The sequence below is a fragment of the Eretmochelys imbricata genome, chromosome 12, assembly GCF_965152235.1.
Source record: "Eretmochelys imbricata isolate rEreImb1 chromosome 12, rEreImb1.hap1, whole genome shotgun sequence".
NCBI lineage: Eukaryota > Metazoa > Chordata > Testudines > Cheloniidae > Eretmochelys > Eretmochelys imbricata.
Window position 1 is genome coordinate 23388855 of NC_135583.1, and position 23592 is coordinate 23412446.

Here is a 23592-nt window from a genome sequence, read left to right on the forward strand (position 1 = left end):
TATTTTGTTTATCAGTTGTGCCAAAAATGGCTAACTGGGGAAAAACACAGTTTTGCATGGAATAGTTTTGAATATGTAGCCCCTTTGTGGTTTTGTGTGTGTGTGGGATGGGGGGAACGGGGAAGGGAATACTGAACTTTTAAATAATTGTTCAAATGAGGATGTGCCCCTTTATGAATCAGACTGCATAGTTTCTGACCTGGCTTGATAGGTCATGGAGCTGCTGCTGAAACAGACTGCAGGAGGGAAAATTGTAATTGTGTGATTGATATACACAAAGTATTTCAATGTGATATCTTTTGGGGAGGCCAAACAGGTTCTTCTAAAATAAAACCTTGGCTCTCTATTTGCCCATTTTTTAGAAATTAACTTTTTTTTAGGTGCCTTTTGTGCTGCCTTTAGTGCTGTTTTTTGTTTGTTTTTTTGTTTTTGTTTTTTTAAATGATTCTTGTCATTTATAATTGGAGTGCATGATTTTCTTAATGTGGACATTTGGCTGTTCAAGGACAGCAATTTAGAAGGAATCCAAAATTCTGTTCATTCCTGTTGTGCTACTCAATAAACTATCTGAAACTCCAGCTTCTTAAAAAAAAAAAAAAAAAAAAAAAAATTCCCAAGAACAGCAAAGAACATATGCTCAGAGAAGAGTTTACCTAGCTGAGAATATTTCTCTCATTAACTTCAGTGGGAATTGAGTTGTCAGTGCCTGACAGAATCAGTCTGCTGCTGCTTAGGTGTCTAAATATGAATGTCAGTATCTGAATTAGGTACCCATGTTGGAAGATGTTGGCCTTCAGTACTTTCTATGCTGTGTGTTTTCACTTATTTTAGACTGTTAACCTGTTAACATACTGCAAGTTTGTGGCTTAATTTAAGTCCACTGCTTTGCAACAGTATCCCTCTATGTGACAAGAAAGGTGAATTGGCTCTTTGGCAGATTCTCCTTAGTGTGGTTCTGCTCCTTAGTTTGCATATTCTTGCATGTATTAATCATAATATTTGCTTACATTAGTGACAAAATATATTTTTAGTATTTTTGTTACCAAGGTAAAGCTGAATGAATGAGCTGGATTACATTCCCTCTTATGCACTTCCAGATAATTGCTTGCTAATTTCCAATCAGTTATATCAGCAATATCATTGAAGCCAGTGGAGGATGTGGTAGTCACGGGTGATGACATTTGAAGACAACAGGGTTGCACAGCTGTAGCTGAAGACATAATTTGGCCTGCCATTACTCTTAATGATGTATGAAAAGGAAAGAAATCAGGTTGACTTTCCAGTCACAATGAGCTTTCAGGGCTCACAGAAGAAAACCATTGTATGTTGACTCAGCACATTCGCTGCATAATTTAGTGAGTGACAGTAAGCATGGAACCCCATAATGTTATTTTTGCAAAGTCACTTTTCAGAGTAGAACTGCAGAGGAGAACACAGTGCCAACATGCTAACTACTAGAAGCGAATTTCCCTTTTTGTTTTGCTGTTAAAAGGATATTCTGCTGAAAATGTCCACAAATAGACTTTTGCTCATTTTCATTGCTATGCTGTGGCATGCAAATCTTTAACTATATTCCAAATATACATTGTGAATTTTCAATTGATTACCTTTTTGTACTTTATCTTCATGTTTAGGAAATGTGTTGTTTTGTAGGTATGTGTTAATGATGATCTTGTTGCAAAGAACTTTGCTCATTATGTGATGACTAAAGAAAACACAGTTAATTTTGCCAAAAGCCAAAAGCCATGGTCCTCATTAAGTCTGAAGTCTTCTCCAGAGAAAGTGATCAATCCTGCACTTGCTCTTTGGCCAATGTTAATGCAGGGGAAGGTACACAGTAATCTTGCAACAGGTGAGTACAATGTATACTTACTCCTTCTGAAGCCCAGTATAGTTTCCAAAAAAAAAGGAGTTAACTCTATACTATATTGACATAAATTGTGTGTTGGTTGCACTGGGTGACATAATTTCTATTCCAAAAGCCACTCTTTTAATCTGAACACAACATCTCAGTCCCCTTGTTAATTCTAGTGAAATAGTAGCAGTCTTCTAGGTTTAAAAGTTTGCTGGATCTTGTTCCTGAGATCAGGAAATAGTCAGTTTGTATTTCTAGTATAATGTGATGTGTTCAGGTCTCTTTATAGGCTATATATGTCTACAGTCCAAAGACACTGTAGAATTTTCAGGAGCACAAGTAATAGAATGTTATATGAAATACGTGCAGGGCCATCTGCTTAAAATAATGTGCAAGCTTGATAATACACAAAGTTTACATAACAAAAAATCCTTGGATAACTGTCTTCAACACTACCTGTTCTTCCAGCTCCAGCTTTTTCTTTCTGTCCCATTTCTCTGTCTGCCTTATCAGTTTCCAGCCTTTGCTGTCTCTCCCCTTGTCTTTGTTACTAGTTCCACTCATTGCCTTTGTAGGAAGAAATCCTGGGACCTTGCTGAATTATATCATATGTTCATTCTTTCTTCTCTCTGCTCTTCTGAAACTATCAAACTGTTCTATAATTCTGTCCTGTGCTTCTGTTTCTTGCAACTCTTCATCACTCTCAGCTTTTTGCGTGAACCTTCTTGTCTTCACTTTAAAGGCCCTTCGTGGCCTGTTGGTGCCAGAAACTGGGACTGGATGACAGGGGATGCATCGATAAATTGCCTTGTTCTCCATTTCCTCTAAAGCATCTGGGCTTAGGTGTACCATTGGTCTGATCCAGTATGGCCATTTTTATGTCTTACCTCATCTCTTATTCACAGTTGCAATGTTGATTTCTGCTTCTACTATTGCCAGTTTAAGTAAAGGGGAGCTGTGGGAGATCAGCTTTGTAAATATCAGACCCTCGAGAGCAGGGGTTGGCAACCTTCGGCACGTTGTCCACCAGAGTAATCCTCTGGCAGGCCATAAGATATTTTGTTTACATTGACTGTCCTCGGGCACGGCCCCCTGCAGTTCACAGTGGCTGCTGTTCGCTGTTCCCGGCCAATGGGTGCTGTGGGAAGTGGCGCAGGCTGCAGGGACGTGCTGGCTGCTGCTTCCCGCAACTCCCATTGGCTGGGAATGGCGAACTGCAGCCACTGGGAGTTGCAGGGGGCCATGCCTGCGGATGGTCAACGTAAACAAAATGTCTCGGAGCTGTGTGCCGAAGGTTGCTGATCCATGCTCTAGGGTATGTCTACACTACAATTAAAAACCTGCAGCTGGCCCATGCCAGCTGACTTGGGCTCATGGGGCTCAGGCTAGGGGGCAGTTTAATTGCGACAAAGAGATTTGGGCTTGGAATGGAGCCCAAGCTGTAGGACTTTGTGAGGTAGGAGGGTCCTAAAGCTTGGGCTGCAGCCCAAGCCCGGATGTCTACACGGCAATTAAACAGCCCCTTAGCTTGAGCCCAGTGAGCCCAAGTAATCTGGCATGGGCCAGCCTCAGGTTTTTAATTGCAGTGCAGACATAGTGACCCAAATTTTTAAGTGCATGCACTGCCCTGTGGATACTATACAAGCTTTAGAAGTATGCCCGCTCTTCATAAAAGTAGCTAAAGGTCTTAAGATTTTATACAGTTATTTAGGAAACTTTTTGTTCTTTTTTCTAAGTTTCTTTATAGCTTTATAGCTCTGTTATAGACCATGTATGGTTTCATATACATATGGTGATATTTAATAATAAAAACAAAAATACATTTTTGAGAACTATTATAGTAGCTACAGTTGTGGTTGTAAAGTATAATCATACGCATCCTCTAGGTGATGATGCTTCTAATTCTTTTCTTGAAAAGACATGCAGAAAAATTGCTGCACCTGCTCTTAATGGAAAAACTGAGTCTGTAAGTATTGCATACCATCTTTCGAACATGACTTGAAATTAAAACTTGCATAAAATGTGTTGATGTTCAGAAGTGCTCTTTAATGTAAAGTTCATTTATTTCCTCTGCAGTTGCTTATATTAGTACTAAATTAAAACCATGCCAGATAAATTACATAAAATCATAGAAATGTAAGTCTGTAAAGGACCTCGAGTAGTCATCATGTCCAGTCTCTTGCTCTGTTGACAGCACCAAGTAAACTGAGACCATCCCTGACAGGTGTTAGTCCAACCTGTTTTTAAAATGCCTCCAATGATGGGGATTCCACAACCTCCCTTGGAAGCCTTTTCCAGAGCTTAACTACTGCTCTAGTTAATTAGAAATTTTTTCCTAATATTTAACCTAAATCTCCTTTGCTGCAGATTGAACCGATTACTACTTCTCCTATCTTCAGTGGGCATGGAGAATAAATGATCACTGTCCCCTTTGTAGCTTCCCTTAACATATCTGAAGATAGTCATCAGGTCCTTCTCAGTCGTCTTTTCTCAAGAGTAAACATGCCTAGTATTCTTAACATTTCCTTATAGGTCAGGTATTCTAAACCTTTTACTTTTTGTTGCTTTCCTCTGGACTCTCCAATTTGTCCATAGCTTTCATAAAGTGTGACACCCAGAATTATACACTGTTTTCCAGCTGAAGCCTCACCAGTGCTGAGTAGAGCAGGACAGTTACCTCCCTGATCTTACATATGACTCTTGTTAATATCCCCCAGAATATTAGCCTTTTTCGCAGCTGCCTCACATTGTTGACTCATTCAATTTGTGATCTACTGTAACATCTAGATCCTTTTCAGTAGTACTACTACCTAACCAGTTGTTTCCCATTTTATAATTATGCATTTGATTTTTCCTTCTTAAATGAAGTACTTTGTACTTGTCTTTATTGAATTTTCTCTTATTGAATTCAGAGCCTTTCTCCAATTTAAGTTTGTTTTGAATTCTGATCCTATCCTCCAAAGTGTTTGCATCCTCTTGCAGCTTGGTGTCATCTGCAAATTTTATAAGCATATTTCTCCATTCCATTATACAAATCGTTCAATATTTTCATTAATGTAACACAGTGAAGAGTACAACACATAATACATTAATATTTAGCAGTAGCTTGAATAATTGTATCTCAAACCAACATTCAGATTTTTCCCAAATCAGACTCCTTGGAGGGCTTGCTCCTTGAATCTTCAGCTGATACACACTTGTCAAGAGAGGGGGTCTCTAGGCTCATAGACTCTGTCACTTGAACTTCTGTTTGTATGTACACATACAGTCTGTTTCTCTGTTGCATTTGCAGCCATGAAGTTGTAGCTCACATGTGAAAATTTGATGTGAAATGGCAGTCAGGGGTAAGGAACAGAGTTAAAAGGACACTAATTTTATTTCTGTCAGAAAAACTTTTACTTGCTACCTCGCCAGGTAGCATATTACAACACCTCATGCGTAGTCAGTTTCACTGTTTCTTTATATAGTCCAGGGGTCTCAAATTCAAATGACCACGAGGGCCACATGAGGACTAGTACATCGGCCCAAGGCTGCATCACTGAAACCCCCCCCAGCCCCACCCCCATTCCAGCCCTTCCATGAGGCCCCGCCTCTTCCCACCCCATCCCTGCCCCCATTCCAACCCTTTCCCTGAAATCCCCACCCCAACTCTGCCCCCTCCCTGCCCCTAGGGGATGCAGGAGGTGTGCGGGGTGTGGCAGGGGCTCAGGGCAGGGAGTTGAGGTGCCGGAGGTGTGCGGGGTGTGGCAGGGGCTCAGGGCAGGGAGTTGAGGTGCAGGGGGCTCAGGGCAGGGAGTTGAGGTGAGGGGTGCGGCAGGGGGTCGGGGTGCAGGGTGCGGCAGGGGGCTCAAGGCAGGGGGTTCGGCTGCAGGAGGGGTTCGGGGGATGGGCTTCAGCATGGCGCCCACTGGGGGCAGGGCAGGCTCTGTGCCTGCCCTGCCCTCACGGCGCTCCGGGAAGCAGCCGAAACCTGGGGGAGTGGGGGCAGAGGGCTGTGCGTGTTGCCCTGTCTGCTCCTCCAGGTACCACCCCCGAAGCTCCCATTGGCAATGGTTCCCCGTTCCCCGCGGCCAATGGGAGCTATGGGGGTGGTGCCTGCAAGCAAGGGCAACAAACAGACCCCTATGCCCTCCCACCGCCAGGTTTCGGCCGCTTCCCAAAGCGGCGTGGGGGCAGGACAGGCAGGCAGGGAGCCTGCCTTGCCCCCGGTGTATGCCAGGCCGGAGCTGCTCTAGGTAAGTGCTGGGGGGGGGGGCCACAGAAAATAGCCCCGCGGGTCGCGTGTTTGAGACCCCTGATATAGTCAGTCTGTTTCCCTTGTTCTTTTGTGTGGATCTTTCACACAGTATCATGGAAAAATACTTTAAAAAAAAATAGGAGAATTTGATTTTAAAGCCACAAAAATACTCAGGGGATTTGAGGACAGGCATCCCATTTTGTGAAGCAGCCTATATTTTGGGTGAGTATGTCCTTTTAAGGTTGGTGTTGGTATGGTAACTGATTAATTTCTGGATTTATTTAGTGTTTAAGCCTTTTTATCTGCAATAGTCTGAATGTCTAATTTTTTAAAATATCTTCAGTGTTCTGATAATGTTGGCATGAATTATTAATCTGTTTGCATTTTCTCTTAATTCTGAAACAAAAATTATCTATTTCTGTTGCCTTTTATCTATTTTTTTGTTCTGTTCTATTTTTTCAAAAATGTGAAATTAACTTAGTCTTGTCTTACTCTGGCCGTTATTGGTGAATTGCAGCTTTTGGTTTTTTAGCTGGAAGTGGTGGTGGTCTTGCATGAGAAACAAAACAAATTTTATCATGTGTAATTTTTCACATGGAATAATGATTTTCTAAAATGCTTTTCCTCAGGGCAGTGACAGTGTATTTATCTATTTTTGTCTTCTTTTGTTAGACTGTCAGAGCAACTGTGGGTTTGTCTTTTAAAGAAAATATAAATATTTCTGTGCAGCCTACTGTGCAGGTAAACAGGTATGGTTCAAGTATTATTGTGCGGTTTTTTGTGTTTACAGTTTTTGTATGTAACAATAATACAAAATCCCAAAGTGTTTTCAGCCAATTTTTTGAGGCCATTAAAAGAGAACTTAGCTTTTGGGGGGATTTGTTGATGGTGGTGGTTCATATTTGGAGTAAAACTAGTGGTTACATTTAAACAGAGAATTGGATACAGTTTAGCTAGTCAAACATGAACTAAGTGTAAGTATTGGCATGTCTCTTCTATGTTAGATGAATTTTAAGTCTTTTGTAACTGTTTTTGTATCTCTCTAAATTCATGCCATAACTTTTATTCTAGTGCATTAAATGAAAACATAATTAGAAAACTAAAGGAGATAAATGCAAAATTTAGACAGAATGCAAAAAATGGCTCAGTGAAGTATATTTTCCCCCTTATTCCTTTTTCCTTTTAAATACGTAGCTTTCTTTTCATGCACTTGCTAAGTGAGTGAATTTGGCAGTTGAAGCCAGACTCGGTCGGTTGTTTCCCTTTTTGAAATTTCAAACCCCCTTTTTCTTGGATTAAGTTGGATTTAGTTTTCTGTATCTTCAGAAATTAGCTATTGAGATTTGAGTGGTGGTTCTCTTAACTGATTGTTATAGGTCAAAGGCAAGTATTAAATTCTGAACGTCTTGATTTATTAGTAACAACAATTTCTGTTTTCTTGTGAATTTCTTCAGCTTTTTAAAGGGAATTTAAAGTCTTTGCATACATGCTAGACATTTGAAATATTTCACAGCATATTAATGTATATATAATTTTAAGTGAAGTTAAAAACTGGTTGTGATGGTGTTTGGAAAAGGACATCACTGTTTCATAACTGTTGGATAAGTGTAATAATTGTACACTTTTTCAGGCTCCTGCAGTTTTTGAATCCTGATCCGTTGAAAACTGATGTTCATTATGAGCAGCAGGTACTTCTAAAACTTAACTTCGTATTTTTATTGTATACACTTCACTACTAAGCTCTTTATGGCCTTGTAATTGTACATTGTTTGTTTTCAAATGAGTCCTATTTTAAAATATATTAAATACTTTCTTATAAAAAATTTAATAGGACACAACAGCGGCATTATCATTAGACAAGATGTGTATCATCATGTCCTTATATTCAGAACCTGAATTGTTAGCATTTATCTTGGCATTCGTATTGTTTTCTGTGTAATTGAAATGTGATAATACTTTATAATTGTGTAGATTTGCTCTAGGTAGATGTGATTCAGATAGACTTATGAGAGCAACTTCTGGAATTCACACATGCTTTTTGGTTATTTTATATCTGAAGATATTACATGTGCAGACACTTCACATATATTCCAAATAGCATAATTTTTGGACAAAGTTTGTCTTAAAAATTAATCTTAGTTCATCATTCTAAAATATACTGAATTTTTAGAGTTTTCTATTTGAATATCAACTTTTAATGACTAAGGATGGTTACTTTAGGAAGTTTCAGCAAAGAATACACTGTTGCTTACAGGAAGACTATATGGTAAAACCTTTGTATCAAAGTTCTTGTAAATCCCATTTCAAAGTGGGAGAGCAAGTTCATCTGTACCCCAGAATGTCGTCTTGAATAAAATATTTTTAAAAGTACAGACCCCTTGGCTAATAGTGAAAATTTTATTTGAATGGACAACATGGGGGCTGTCCATTAACTGCTCTCAGATTTGTGCCCAGAAGTTCTTATTCCTGTAAACAGTAACTAAGAGCAGCCAGAATCTGTGTAGTGGATGGGAGAGGAAAATGAGATGTTTCCAGTTAACAAATGAAGATTTCTTCCTCCTTTGGGAAAACAAACAAGGAGACTTTGTTGGTTAGCCCAGATTTTTAATATGTTGACAGGTTTGGGTTTTTGTAGTTCATAATCTAACAAGAACAACCATGCAAGCGCACTGAGTCTACATGCTTAAGAAAAGGTGTGCAGATTTTTGGCAAATTATTAAAATAAATAGGATTTTCAAAAATTGCCTTTGCACATTCCCATTTTCATTATGCATGCCACTATAATCTCTCAGTTTTGAATCCATCTAGAAATGCAATGCCTAATGGGATCATGCAACTATTCAGCTGAACATTTAAGACTGAGCACATGAAAAAAGTATGTAGAGTCCCACTTTCTTTGAACTATACTAGTGGGAATATGCAGAAGCACTTAAACTGGCGAATAGCCTTTCTTACTCGTAATTCCTTTCCTAAAAATGTAAAATCTAAATAAAATGTACTCTTTGGCCACTTTTGTGGGATAGCATATGAAATAAAAACTTTTTATTACATATGTTTTATTACACATGTTTTTGTTAGTGTTTTCTAAATGATGTGTGTACTTTCAGGAGTTTCAAAAGATCAATACAGAACAACCTCCTATTGTTCTCAGCAACAAAATAGAGCCACGTTCAACTCTTGAAACAACACCACTTTTGATAGATCTGAAAAAGGTAATATTAACATTTATTGTATGATACACTGAATATATTAAAGGATCATTCTGATGCCCCAGCACACTCCTCAAATATTAAAGGACTCAAATTTTTTAAAGTGGGGCAGGAGTGAACGGCAAGTGTATTCATTTAAAAAAAAATACTACTTTCAGACTCAGTTCTCAAATTTCCAGCCCCCGCCTCTATTTCTTGATGAAGGCAGGAGCTAGGAGATTGCTTATTTTATGATACAGATGGAAGAAATGGAGAATTGCTCCAACAATGAACTGGCAGACCCTCCCAGCCTCTTTTGGGAACCTCTGTTTTGGAAAAGGGTATTCGCCTATATGTGTTTCATCCAAGAGGCATAGAGGGGAATGCATTTATGCTTAATTCCCTGTGCTTAACATGGAGAGCCAGATTCCTGGGGAACTGTTTTGGGGGCCAAAGCCAGCAATAAGCAGGGGATGGACAGGGAAGGTGCTGATGACAGTAGTGTCTTCTTCTCAGAATTTAGAGTGGGAGAGGATGGAATCTTTTATTATCTGAGTGCCTAGCTACTACTTTTAACACAGAGATCCTTCATTTCATGGCTTCCATTTTCACTTCATCCACTGATAACTTTAGGGTAATTTTAAATGTGTTCAGGTGCGATTCAGATCCCATTATTGAGCATATTATCTCAACAAATCCTTCAATGACTGGATGGTAAGGGTCAGTTTGGTTTTTTTGTGAAGTGGACAAAAGCTTTTAAATACACCCAGTTTATTATTTCATTCAACACCAACTATATCCAAGAGAAGTATATGGAGCTGGTTGAATTTTTCATAGTGGGTCAGTCTCCTCACTGATTTTACTTTGGCTTATTTAATCAAAAGGATCTCATTGATGGTCGCTGGCCTCAGAATGGTTCCTCAGCAGTGGTTCTTTAAATAATGTCCCTATGGTGGCTACTCTTGCAGGTGTGGCAGCGCCTGGGATTGAATATCTTCATCAGCAGTGCCCGTCAGACCACACATGCGCACCTCCCTCTCTTGTGCTGTGAGCACGATGTGTATATATAGCACTGTACGGTCCGACCGCCCTCAGTTCCTTCTCTGCCACCTTTGGTCTGGGGTGGAATCCACAGCAAAGCCTGCTTCTCCTGTTCTCTCAATAGCTAGTGCCTTACCTGTTAGTTGTAGTGTAGTTAGTACTAATACTCCTTTCTTCAATCTAAAAAAAACATTTGTTTTTGTTTTTACTTTACCTTTACAGCAATTTCAATAGAGTAGACCAGGAAGCTTTTTCCCCTCACCCTTATGCCCAGATCCCCAGGGTTTAAGAGGTATGCCCCTCTGGGGCCGCTTTCTTGGTAATGGACAGCAACCCAAAGTGTATTTGCTGCCTGGGAGAGGGACACGTCGCACAAAAGTGTCCCGGTGCCATGGCGTAACAGTCAGAGCCAGAAAAGACTGGGACATTTGGTTAAAATTTCTCCTCATGGAGAAATCACTGTGACCTGCATTGGACCTGGGCCCAGACTCCCCTCCTGTGAGGCCCTCATGCTCTGCCAGGTCGTCTGCCTATCCTCATTCCCTGCTTCTCTTGAAGAGAAGAAACGGGCTTCCTCCTCACACTCTGAGGCACAGTCTGCGAGAACACCATCCTCTGCAAGGTCAGTTGCCTCAACATCCTCTGATAGGGGACATAGATCCAGGGCCTGTCCAAGTACTTCCTGTACTGGAATGAAGAAATGGTCTAAAGACCCTAACCAAGCAGACCTACAGCCCTCGGCACTGTGTCAGGTCTGGAGACTAAGACAAGCAAGCTTCAGGAGCTATGGCACTGCAAAACTGCTGTCAATATAGGTCCCTGCCGACCCACTGCCTCCTCAGTTCCTTCTTGTTGCTTAGTCCGACAGAGGGGAAGGCGGGTGGGTTTGGAATGGATATGAGCAACACATCTTGAAGAACAACAGTTACGAGAAGGTGAGTAACCATTTTTCATGCCCATATCCAAGATTTTTACCCAAGATTCCATCATCTTTCCATCTCAATCAACCAATGCACCTTTCTTGCTTCTTCCTAAAGCCTCACAGTAACCAACAGGAGGCAACACTACACACCCTAGACCTGAAACGAGCATTAGCATTCTACTTAGACAGGACTAAACCTTTCTGAAAATCACCACGATTATTCCTCTCAACCACCAAAAGATCCAGAGGCACATCTATCTGTAAACAACGCACTTCCAAGTGGATCCTGCAGTGTAGACATTCAGATTACGAACTCCACAATAGCCTCCTCCTGCAATTAGAGTACATTCCACACATTCACAATCCCCCTCGATAGCTTTTCTCAAGAATGTCTCCTTTGCTGACATTTGCAAAGCTGCCACATGCGCATCAACAGACACTTTTGCACATCCCTACAGTATTATGCATGACACCATAGCAGACACTCTCCTAGGACATACTGTCCTATCATCAGCAGTAAATGTTACTCTGAAGCCTTAGCCTTCCAGTTGGGGCACTGCTTTCTAGTCACCTACAAGTGGAGCACATATAGGGACATCACTTGAAGAAGAAGAAGAGAGGGTTACTTGTCCTGTGCAGTAGCTGAGGTTCTTTGAGATGTGTGTCCCCATGAGTGTTCCACTACCCGCCTTCCTCCCCTCTGCTTTGGAGCAGAAAATGTACGCTCTGCAGCAGAGAAGGAATTGAGGGCAGTTGGGTTGCACAGTGCTATACATACGTTCAGCTCATAGCGTGAGAGCGGGGTGGTGCACATATGTGGTCCAACAGGCACTGCTGATGAAGATTTCTGATCCCAAGTGCAGGGGGCATTACTGCACCCACAAGTGGAGCACCCATAGGGGGACACATCTCAAAGAACCTCAGTTACTGCATAGGGCGAGTAGCCTGTTTTTCAAATCAGCCCCATTGAGACTTAAATTTAGAAAGCATAATTACATTTAAAAATTGGTATGAAAGTGATTTAGTAATACTTTTGAACAGGCCTTAGGCCATTTAAAGCAAGTGCAAGTAATGTTTTTGGACATTCTGAAGCACTTCTAGATTGTACATATACCTTCTCATGTTTAGAAGAGAAATGTTAGTCATTCCATCGTGTAATCTGTTTGCTTGACATTTTAGGTACATTATAGTTACTGTATATGTGGGTCTAAGAAATCATGATTGAAGGATCCTCCTTTGGGGGCAATAAGTGATCCAAAAGTGGAGGTAAAATACAGTGAAACAAGCTTTCACCACAAAAGTTAAATATGTTGACCTAAGAAAAATATATCTTGCATTTGTTTCTTCCTTTTAGATATTTCAGATCTTTACATCTTTTTTTTAAGAATACATTCAAAATTAAGCACTTAAATGCCCCAAACTTTTTTGACATAACACTTTTCATTTTTATTTATTTATTTATTTATTGTAGGAGCTTCTCCGGAATAAATTTCTAGGTCCTAATCTCACAGAATCTTACTGTTGGCCACCAATAGCTCGTGGATGTGATTCAGTTGTCATTTCTCATCATGGAAATGATCCTTTTTTGTATATTCCACCCATTCTTACATTTTTACAATCAGGGAGCTGCTACAAGTCTCTGCCAACTAGGAATGGAGTAAGTAAAACAAAAAATGTTTATTTTACAAGACAGTGCCATTTTTTTCTAATTTTAAGTGTGACTTCACAGTTTCATTTGAAAATATGCTCACATTAGGAGTGTAAAACCTAGGCAACTCAGGAATAATTTGTAATGCAAAGGCAGTTGAAATATGCCTCAAACTCTTTATTTTCCAAAAATTGGTAGATTACATCTATGTAACTGTTCTAGACACATCTCTGAGGGAGATTAAACAAGATGTATAAGATTGTGTCTCTATCCAGCTCATTAACAACTTTTATAAAATGTTTCTTTATATTTCATTACATATTAAGTAAAAAGGGGATAACCCTAATATCCTGGTGGTACTCCTAGTTGGATAAAATATTTTAAGTATCTAAATTTCCCCTGCAGTTTCATTGGATCAGATATTCTTCTTTGAGGTAGTGTCCCTGTGGATGCTCCATATCAGGTTTGCATGCGCTCCATGCACCTTTGGTTATGTGCACCTAAAGTGACGCATCCATAGGGAATACCTCTCAAAGATTTCCAGTTACTGCACAAAGTAAGTAACTTCTTTCTTTCCCTGTGCTTACCTGTTGTGTAACTGTTGCTGTATGCTGTTAAATGCTCCTAGATTTCACTCTAAAGGTATCTGAATTTCAGATTATAGATTATAAATGCTGTCTGTCTGTACTTTTGGATATTTTGTATAGAGCACTTTGGGATCCTTCAAGAAAGGTTTTTATGATTACTGAAAAGTTCTGCATTGCAGTATTTAGATAGGTAATGTTGATTCTCTGAGATGTATTGTGACTGTGCAGAAGAAAAGATTTATTTCTGTTATGCCACTTCATTAATATGAAGGGCCAAACATGGTAATGGTGGCAGAAGTGGAGACACTGTTATGGAGCCTCACTTGGACTGATACTCACTGTTTAGGAATTAAATAGCTTATATGTAAAATGCAGATGGGGAAGAGATAGAAACAAACCATCTGTGGGTAGCTCTTCTGTATGGAGGTTTTCTATGAAGACTTCAGAGGGAGTGACTTTCTGAATGAACTGTGTGGTTGTGGACCCTCACAAGAGGGGGTTCGTCCTCCATCACTCTTTTCATCAGATAGGAAATCTATGTAAAAATATCACAGGGAATAAAGGGGAGTGAGGACCACCTGGGATCTCCTCTTTCTCCTTGCCTGGTGCTAATGTGGGGTTGTCTTCTACCTTTTCACATGAGGACTTTGACTGTTCAAGATATGATTAGATGGGTGGCAGAACCTCTGGATCTGAAGCTTACAGTGCTACAGTAGAAGTTCTCTGGAGTTGTTGAGTTTTGTATGTCCTGAATTAAGCCTTTCAAAAAGTATGTGCATTATTTGGCTCTTTGAAGCACAGAAGCCAGGATCTGAATTACCCGCATTATTGCCACATCAGTATGGACCTGTATGTGGAGCAAAGCCCTTGCCCGTAGCCCACTATTCTTGGGCTCTGGACACATCTTTGGCCGACCAAGGCTAGGTGTTAGTAGAATAGCTTAGCAAGTCAACCAGTTGGAAGATCTGTCCCACATTCACTAATCACTGAAAACTGAGTTCCTGATTTTGCATGGTGATTGGTCATTTAGGGCCAAACTTCCAAAAAGTTGGGTACATGGAAACATGCACACACAATTCAAGCACTATCACCTGCATGCATGTGGGGCATAAGGGTTTTTTTAAAATATCTAAATATTATCTACATGTGCAGGGGATAGCATTTCTTAAGTGTTTGTTTGCACAGAAGTTTGTGTTTGTAGAAATGAAGGATGCATTTTGGCTCATTTGAAAACCTGAGCTATAATGTGTATAGTACAGTAGTCAAGTAGCCATGACTTGATCATGCATATCTATTGCTTGTTGCTTATTCTGTGGAATTGTGCTTCCTGTTCTGCTCTAGTTAGCCTTTCCTCTAATCCTCCATCCCTCTGGGACCTACACTAATTGCACGTAACAATTTGAGAGAACCTACTGTACTGAACAGCTTAATTTACAATTTTAGTAAAATCACTCATATTGCAAATTTTATTCCTGCCTTACAAGACTTACTACTGATCTTCTATCCTCTAGCGTTCTAAACTTTTCTAGTCCTAAACTCGGAAATTGTGTGAACTGATGTCTTTTGTTGTGTGTGTTTACAGCCAATAGCATTAATCGTATGTCCTGGGTGGAGGAAAGCACAGCTTGTTTTTGAATTATTGGAAAAATATGGCAGATGCTCCAGGCCACTTCATCCAGTGTTGATATTATTAGGACTGAATAAAGAAGAAGCCAAAAATATGAAACTTCAAAGAGGATGTAAGAATATTTTACCGCTTATTTATGCTGTAAAATGATAGGGGTTATCTTAAATTTGCGAAGTGTTTTTACACTTCATGTTATGTAAGTCTGTGATTTTAAAGGGCAGTAACGACAATAAAATTTTACAAAGCATGTGTGGCTTTGGAATTCCATGAAAGTGCTGGACTAGTGGCACTTGGTAGAGCTTAATGCTGGTGCAGTGAAAAATCCTCATGCTGCTCTGCCAGTGCATCTAAGTCCTTACCTATAATGCCTCTGTTGTTTAAGACGTCATTAAAGTGTATGACACTACTTCATGTGCTTCGGAGTGCTAGGCAGGTGGTTTAAGTATCTTGCTGAATTGGGACATTAGTTCTACACCTCTCAATCTTAGAGATTAGCAATTTTGTTGTTGTTTATGTGAGGCACAAAGATGTCTACTGATGAAAAAAATGAGATTGTTATTTACCAGGCTTCATGCTGGGGCTTCAGTTTTTTTTTAAACATAAAATGGGCAAGAGCTGTTAATGAATCGTGAATAGGCTATCTGCCCTAACTACTAATGTTAGACAATTTGCATTGGGTATTACAATGGAAGTATGTTGTAAAGATTTGAAGGCTGGAAAGGGCATGGATATGAATAGAGCAGTTCGTGCATTAGGGACAGCTTGGAAGAATGTGTGAAGGTGCTAGTTGCAGATGTGTACCCCTAAACTCATACTCATGACCACTGTCACTTTGAACCAATATTTCTAGCTGTAGAAGGCTAGTTTATTAACCCGCTTTACTATCTATCCCTTTATTCATTGTTGTTTGCATTCAGATTTAGTTACCTTTTTTTTTGGCTTTTTCTTGAGGGTTGTTCGCTAAATTTAAAAAAATGCTGGTGGCTTTTTTTGCTAGAATGGCGAATAACAAACAGGAAACAAACTTTTAAACGTTTTTTTTTAAAATGGCCTGTTTTGGCTTTCTGCTCTCTTGTATCATGCATGCTATCTGAAGTCCCTAATGAGTGAATTCAGGGCTTGATTGAGACAAACATAAATCTTGTTTCTCAATTGGTGGTAGGTTTGTGTGTTCAGTCTGAGTATTCTTTATATCATAAATGTCTGCATAATTTATCAGTTTTGTTGAGTGATCATTATAATAGATTTGAATTTTGTGTTTCCTAACTAATTCTTTGCAAATCTCTAGACTCTAGTGTAATACAACTATGATTTTCCCCCCATAAATTTTAATTTAAAAAAAAAAATAGATTGACTAGAACCAGATATAGAAATACAGCTATGTAGCTACAACTATTCACTTCATTCACAATTTTCCAAATTGTGAATGACTTTCCTAAGAAGAGACTACTGTTTAGTCTACATAGTGTGGTGATGATTTGTAGAAGTTATGTTTGGTTTTACATGTTGGCTGAATCCACATCTCTGCTTAGTGAAAGGGAGGGGCATATGACCCTAAGCCGTATTCTTACGTCCCTCCTATCCCAAGGCTGCTGGGGACAGAAATAGTTCCTCTTCAAGTGGTTGCAGATGTGTATTCCGCTCTGCTGTGTGTGCACCCAGCTCATTCAAGCTAGAGACCTTTGCTTAGCAGTACCCATAGGGGTGGGGCTCTGGCCCTCGTAGCCCCTCCCAGGAATATATTAGGGTGGCTCCTACCCAACCCCCTTGCAGTTGATATTTACCTCACAGTTTCTGAGAGACAACAATGAAATTGTCTGTAAATAGTTAGCACTACCCTTGTAGTTAGTGGCTAGTATTTACTTTAGGAATTATCCTGTTTATTGTAGGGTTTTTTTGCTAAGCCCTCTCCAGGGTTTAAGCACTGTCCTTTGTGTGGGGTGGCTATTCCAAAGAGCCAGCATGGTGGTGGTTGTGTGTAGGAGAGGGGCATATAAAGAAAAGTGCTCCATTTGTTGCTCCATAAAGAAAATCAGATCACACAGAGCTTGCATTTAAAATAACACCTCATTATTTTACTGTGAGGCCAGTTTTGCCGTCAGGACCTTCTGTGGATTGCCAGGCCCATCAGTCTCCATAGCCGGTGTGTGCCTCAAATAGTCTGCCAGATTCAGATTCTTCTCCTTGGAAAAGAAGAGAGTGGTCCCCTTGCTCTGATCCCTCAAGAACGAAAACTCATAACACTAGTTTTACCCATTCTAGGGCTCAAAGAGACTCTTCCTCCTCTTCCTCAGGAGAAGCATGGGACACTGCCATCTTTCACCTGGTGCCTCATGTAGAGCAGCATTGTCTGCCTGGTCTCCAGTACTGAGGCAAAACCAGATCTGCACCGTATTATCAACTCCTGTGTTGTCTGCTGAATGGTCTTTGAGTCCAGTACCAATGTCACTTTCAGCACCGACAGTCTCAAACCTGTTGGCGTACCAGGCAGCAGCTGACTTACTTTGTCTTTCCATCTCAGACACTTCACTGATTCAGGAATCCTCTTCTGGAATGGTACTCCTGACGTACCCTGGGTGGTTGCCTCAGGGAGACTTGCTAGAGAGGTGAACCTAGTCCCATCGTTGGCACTGAGACATCCCTCTTCGGTACTAATACCATCTTCAGTGCCCACAACTTCACTAACCAGGATCTCAACATCTGCAGGACTGATTCCTGATCCAGTACCAACCTTCTCCGTGGTAACCTGTTGTGACTCCAGCATCAGTCGTTTTCGGCTACCAGCTGTTGCTACAGCTTTGGGTTGCTAGTCAGTGATTGCGCTGGCTACAGTATTGCTTTGATGCATCACTGGATCTCAAACAGAGGTGCGGCATTTGGTAGCCCCAGCAGATTTGGTCCCTCTGTTAATGGTAGGCTATTTGGGATGCTCTTTATACTCCAGCTTGGGATCAGCTGTTGCTTCTTTGTCTCCTTCCAGGATTTGGTCTTGCAAATCCTCTAGACCTCCTATGAAGGACTGTCAATGGTACAGAGATTGATCAGAAGATAAGAGAGATTGGCCTGGTGCTTATTGGCCTCTGGTACAGCACTCATTTCCACATTGGCTGCCTTGGCATCCATGGACCACTGCACGTTTTTCAAGATCTCAGTTGTATTCTAGACCAGGGGTTCTCAATCTTTCTTTCTGAGCCCCTCCCCCACATGCTATAAAAACTCCAGGGCCCAGGGAGGCTCGGGGGGGGGGGAGCATTGTGGCATGTACCTTGGGCATAGGTGTTGTTTGACTTCTGTTTTTGCGGGGGGGCAGGGACCAGCGGGGCTCGAGCTAGCTTCACATGGCGGGGTCCAGGGAGGGAACGCCAATGCCACCTCCACCCCCTGACTCACCTCAGCAGGTCACCCAGCCTGTCGGGGTGGGCTGGGCAAACAAAAACTATAATTCAAAGAGGGGACTCAGCTCAAAAAGTTTGAAAACCGTTTAGGGTGCAGGGAGGGGGTAGCTAGAGACTGTGTGCAGATGGCGGAGGGTAGCTCAGGGTGCAGAGAGGGGTGTCTAGGTGCTGTGTGAGTGTAGGGGGGTAGCTCAGGGGTAGGGAGAGAGGACCTAGGGGCTGTGTGCTGGGAGGGGTCCCCTGTGGTCCCAGTTCCCAGTGGGCTCTGCCAGCCACAAAGCCGGGTCCCCCCACCTGGGCAGCTCTTATTGGCTGCCTCTGTGGGAGCAAAGAGGGCTGGGAGCTGAGGAGCAACCCCAGGCACCAGCAGCAGCAGAAGATGAGGGAACACTGTGGCTGCCTGCTCCCTGGGACCACCCAGATCAGCAGCAGCCTCGCACTGGCTGACTCCGGCTTCCCGTCTCCGACTTGGCCGGGGGCGGGGAGAGAAAGAGATTGAAGGGGGGAGGATGGAGCTGCCCTGGGAATGCCCTGCTCTTGATCTGCAGTTTTAGGGGAAAATGCCCTCCATACCCCAACTCTGCCCGTGTTCAGGGCTTCTGCACCACGGGGAGCACCAACGCTCGGGGCTCCGAGATTCCGCCCCGCCACTCTTGGCTTTAGTCCTGTGAGTGGTGCCAGGGATCTGAACTTCAGCTCTGTGGCTCCTGGCTTCAGCCCCACCGGGGACGCCAGTGTTCGGGGCTTCAGCCCCCTGTGGGGCGCTGGGGCTTGGGTTTTGGCTGTGGGGACCCTCGGTCCCCTTAAAGGGCTCCGGGACCCCCAGGGAGCCGTGGTTCCCTGGTTGAGAACTGCTGTTCTAGACTCAGGTCACTAAATCATCTGGTCCTTCACCTTCTGCCTCCATAAGAATGGTCATATCGGGTCAGACCAAAGATCCATCTAGCTCAGTATCCTGTCTTCCAACAGTGGCCAATGCCAGGTGTTTCAGAGGGAATGAACAGAACAGTAAATGATCAAGTGATCCATCCCCTATTGACCATTCCCAGCTTCTGGCAAAGAGAAGCTAGGGATACCATCCCTACCCATCCTGGGTAATAGCCATTAATGGACCTATCCTCCATGAATTTATCTAGTTTTTTTTTTGAACCCTGATATAGTCTTGGCCTTCACATCCTCCGGCAAAGAGTTCCATAGGTTGACAGTGTGTTGTGTGAAGAAATACTTCCTTGTGTTTGTTTTAAACCTGCTGCCTATTAATTTCACTTAGTGACCTGACCCCTAGTTCTTGTGTTATGAGAAGGAGTAAATAACACTTCCTTATTTACTTTCTCCACGCTAGTTATTATTTTATAGACCTCTATCATATCCCCCCCATAGTCATCTCTTTTCCAAGCTGAAAAGTCCCAGTCTTATTAATCTCTCCTCATACGGAAGCCATTCCATATCCCTAATCATTTGTGTTGCTCTTTTCTGAACCTTTTCCAATTCCAATATATCTTTTTTGAGATGGGGCAACCACATCTGCACGCAGTATTTAAGATGTGGGGGTATCATGGATTTATATAGAGGCAATATGATATTTTCTGTCTTCTTAGCTATCTTTTTCTTAATGATCCCCAATATTCTGTTTGTTTTTTTGACTCTGCTGCACATTTAGTGGATGTTTTCAGAGAACTATCTAAAGTTACTCCCAAGATCTTTCTTGAATGGTAACAGCTAATTTAGACTCCATCATTTTATATGTATAGTTGGGATTATGTTTTCCAATGTGCATTATTTTGTATTTATCAACATTGAATTTCATGTGCCATTTTGTTGCCCAGTCACCCAGTTTTGTGAGATCCCTTTGTAACTCTTCACAGTCTGCTTTGGACTTAACTATCTTGAGTAGTTCAAGACAGTGGGTTCAAGCTAATATTGCCCTTGCTGAATTTCCAACGCTGTAAGAGGAACAACTTTTGCTTCAGGATGAGGTTCTTGTTCCACCACCTCTGTCATCCTCCTTGCCAGATGACTCCATAGTCCCGGACTCATCCTTCCTGATTCTGGAAGACTAATGTTTATCAGGACCTTCTAAGGATATGTTGTGTATGCAAGCTGATCTTATTCAAGAGTGCACCCATAAATTGCTGAACATTCTGCAGCCTTCAGCCATGGGAAAGTTAGCCTTCCTGGAAAATGAGACTCTTGGAACTAGCAAAGTCCCTGTGGCACATGCCAGTGTCTGTGCCACCTACACCGAAACATACTGACAAATGTTACTACATCCCCATGAAAGATTTTGAGTGTTTCTACTCTCACGCAGCTCCCAATTTCCTTGTGGTGACTGTGACTAGGGAGCAGATTTATCAGGCAGATATGTCTATGCCTTAAAAAAAAGAGATTAAAAAGTTTGACTTAATGGGCAGCAAGGTGTACTCTGTCATCTGTGCAGATGCTCATTGCTAATCAGCAGGCATTTTTGTTGAATATGACTTGTAAATTGGAATTCACTGTCTCAATTTAGAGATAAATTACCTTAAGATGCCAGGGAGAAGTTCAAGTCTTTCCTGGCTGAGGGCTGTTTTGTGGGGAAAATACCACTGCAGTCAGTGTTCTCTGTGGCGGACACCTCATCTAGGGTTATGGGCTCAACTATGACAATGAGGAGGACTTCTTGGCTGTAGAACTCAAGCATTGCTGTGCATGTGCAACAGACAATAGAAGACTTAACATTTAGCAGGCGGTCTTTGTTTCGGAAAAGACAGATGAGACTTACATTCTTCTAAGTATTCCAGAGCCACATCACATTCTTAGAGGTTTATACCCCATCAGTAAAAAGACATCATTTGAAACAACACTTCCGTCCATGCTCACAGCAGTATTTTAAACAGCCTTCTTATCCTAAAGGCAACACGACTTCTCCAAGAGAAAACAGAAGTTGATAGGAGAAGGCCTTTTGGTGTGGGCTTTAACCAGCCAGCTCGTCCTTCATCTGGCAAGCAGCCACATTGACTCTCCCTTCCCTATGGGGACAGGTTGTCCTCACATCCACCGTGCTTGGGATTGAATAACCTCAGATAGTTGGTCCTAAGCACTGTGCCATTCAATTCCTACCTATCCATCCATCCTGGCCCTTTTCTGGGACTCTTCTCATGAGTCACTGCTCCTTCAGCAGGTCCAGACTCTGTGTTCATTGGGGGCTGTAGAGGAGGTCTCCCTGCAGCATCAGGGAAAGGGACTCCCAGTACTTCCTGATCCCCACATCCGTGAGGGGGTGAGGCCTATTTTTGCTCTTTGTGGTCTCAACAAATTCATCAGATGCATTGTAACCTTGGGCCTTGAATCTTTGGGCCTTGAATCACAGTGACTGGTTTGGTGCCCTCAGTCTCCAGGACACCACCTTCTAGGTGGCTATCCTCTTAAGCCACAGGAAGTCAACATTATCAGTATACGGTTCTCCTCTTTGTCTTGTCATTGGTGCTATGCTTCTTTAACAAATACATGACAGTGGTACCAGCCTGTCTCCAGGGGAAAGAAATTCATATCTTCCTGTACCTGGACAATTGGTTGGTGAAGGACAGATCTGAACAAGTAGTTCGTCAGGTGCGTATCACACTGCACCTCTTCAGACAGCTAGAGTTGATTTTGAACAAAGCAAAGTCAAAGCTGATTCCAGCTCAAAAAATTGAGTACATTGGGTACATTAGACTACATATTAGAGGGCCTTTGTCCCACACAGGTGATTCTAGATAGCTCATCTTTGTCTGGACCTCAGATCCCATGCTTCGACCATGGTCCGTGTGTACCTCAAGTTATGGCCACGTGCACTTACGTGGTTCAGCATGCAAGTCCTCTTTGTCCTCTGCATGATAGTTGAGGTGGTCTATCACTCAATTGGCAATCATTGGACAAGCTTGTCTGAGTATACCTCCCGAGATAACTGGATTCTCTACAATGGTGGGCAGAAAATAGCAATGATGTCAGGGTGTTCCCTTTGCCTATCTTCTGCCAACCAGGCATGTAGTCACTGATGCCATCACAATAGGTTGGGGAGCATATCTAGGGACATAAAAGATTCAGGGTTTGTGGTTGGAACAAGAGGCTTCTTCTCACATCAACGTACTGGCGTTTCAAGCTATTTTCAGTTCCTGCTGAGCCTGTTGGGATCAGATCGGGGAGCAGCAGTACACGTTCTTACCAACAATATCACTGCAATGTATAATGTGAACAAACAAGGAGGAGCCTTCTCCAGCCAGCTTTGTCGAGAATTAATGAAGCTTTGCACTTTTTGCCTCAAAAAAGATGTGCACAGCTTCTCACTTACCGGAGTCTCAGAACTAGTTGGTGGATGATCTGAGTAGGACCATGAGAGGTCTCTGAAGAGCAGCATGGTCAGGGAATGAGGCACCCTGTTGGTCAACCCATTTGCAACAAAAGGCAACCAGAAAAATAATCTACTAGGACTATCTATTTGGCCACGTGGAAGCGTTTTCCATCTAGTCAATAGCTAAAGGAATTCTACTGATGTTAGCTCATGTTCAGGACATTGTGGATTATATGTTAAATTTGAAGTCCTTGGGTTTGGCTCTTAGTGACTGCGATCTCAGCGTTCCAAGGGAGGCCAGTGTTCTCAAACTCTCATGATAGTGAGATTTCTCAGGTAGACTGTATACCTGTTTCCACCTATGAAGAAAGGGGTCCAATTGTGGGACCTCAGTACTATGCTGACTGACCTCAACGGTCCTCTATTTGAGCCAATACCAACTTGCTCATTGTCTCTGCTTTTCCAGTAAACCGCCTTTCTTATTGCTATAACTTCTGAAAGGATAGTTAGCAAAATGTAAGCACTTCTGGCAGGGCTGCCGTGTACTCAGCTCTTCAGAGGCAAAGTGACCTTGAGGCCACATCTGAAGTTTTTTGTCCAAAGTAGTTTTGCAGTTTACCTTAACCAAGTTATTCCCTGTATTCTTTCCTAAGCCACACCTTGAATGCAGATGAACAGCAGCTTCATATGTTGGGTGTGAGAGGGTCCTTGGTGTTCTGTCTGGGAAGAACTGCATTATTTAGTTTCTTACCTTAGGCTTTTGAGGATCGGATGAAAGGTCAG

General features: G+C 41.9%; 1 protein-coding gene across 1 annotated transcript in view; it reads left to right on the forward strand.

Annotated features, from left to right (window-relative positions):
* TDRD12 (tudor domain containing 12) overlaps nucleotides 1-23592 on the forward strand; it is a 119184-nt gene that overhangs the window by 21289 nt on the left and 74303 nt on the right. Inside the window, exons 9-15 of the mRNA XM_077831038.1 lie at nucleotides 1654-1852; nucleotides 3742-3821; nucleotides 6765-6841; nucleotides 7723-7780; nucleotides 9200-9304; nucleotides 12715-12900; nucleotides 15061-15217. Of these exons, the coding sequence (XP_077687164.1) occupies nucleotides 1654-1852; nucleotides 3742-3821; nucleotides 6765-6841; nucleotides 7723-7780; nucleotides 9200-9304; nucleotides 12715-12900; nucleotides 15061-15217 (862 nt within the window). The remainder of the gene's footprint in view (nucleotides 1-1653; nucleotides 1853-3741; nucleotides 3822-6764; nucleotides 6842-7722; nucleotides 7781-9199; nucleotides 9305-12714; nucleotides 12901-15060; nucleotides 15218-23592) is intronic.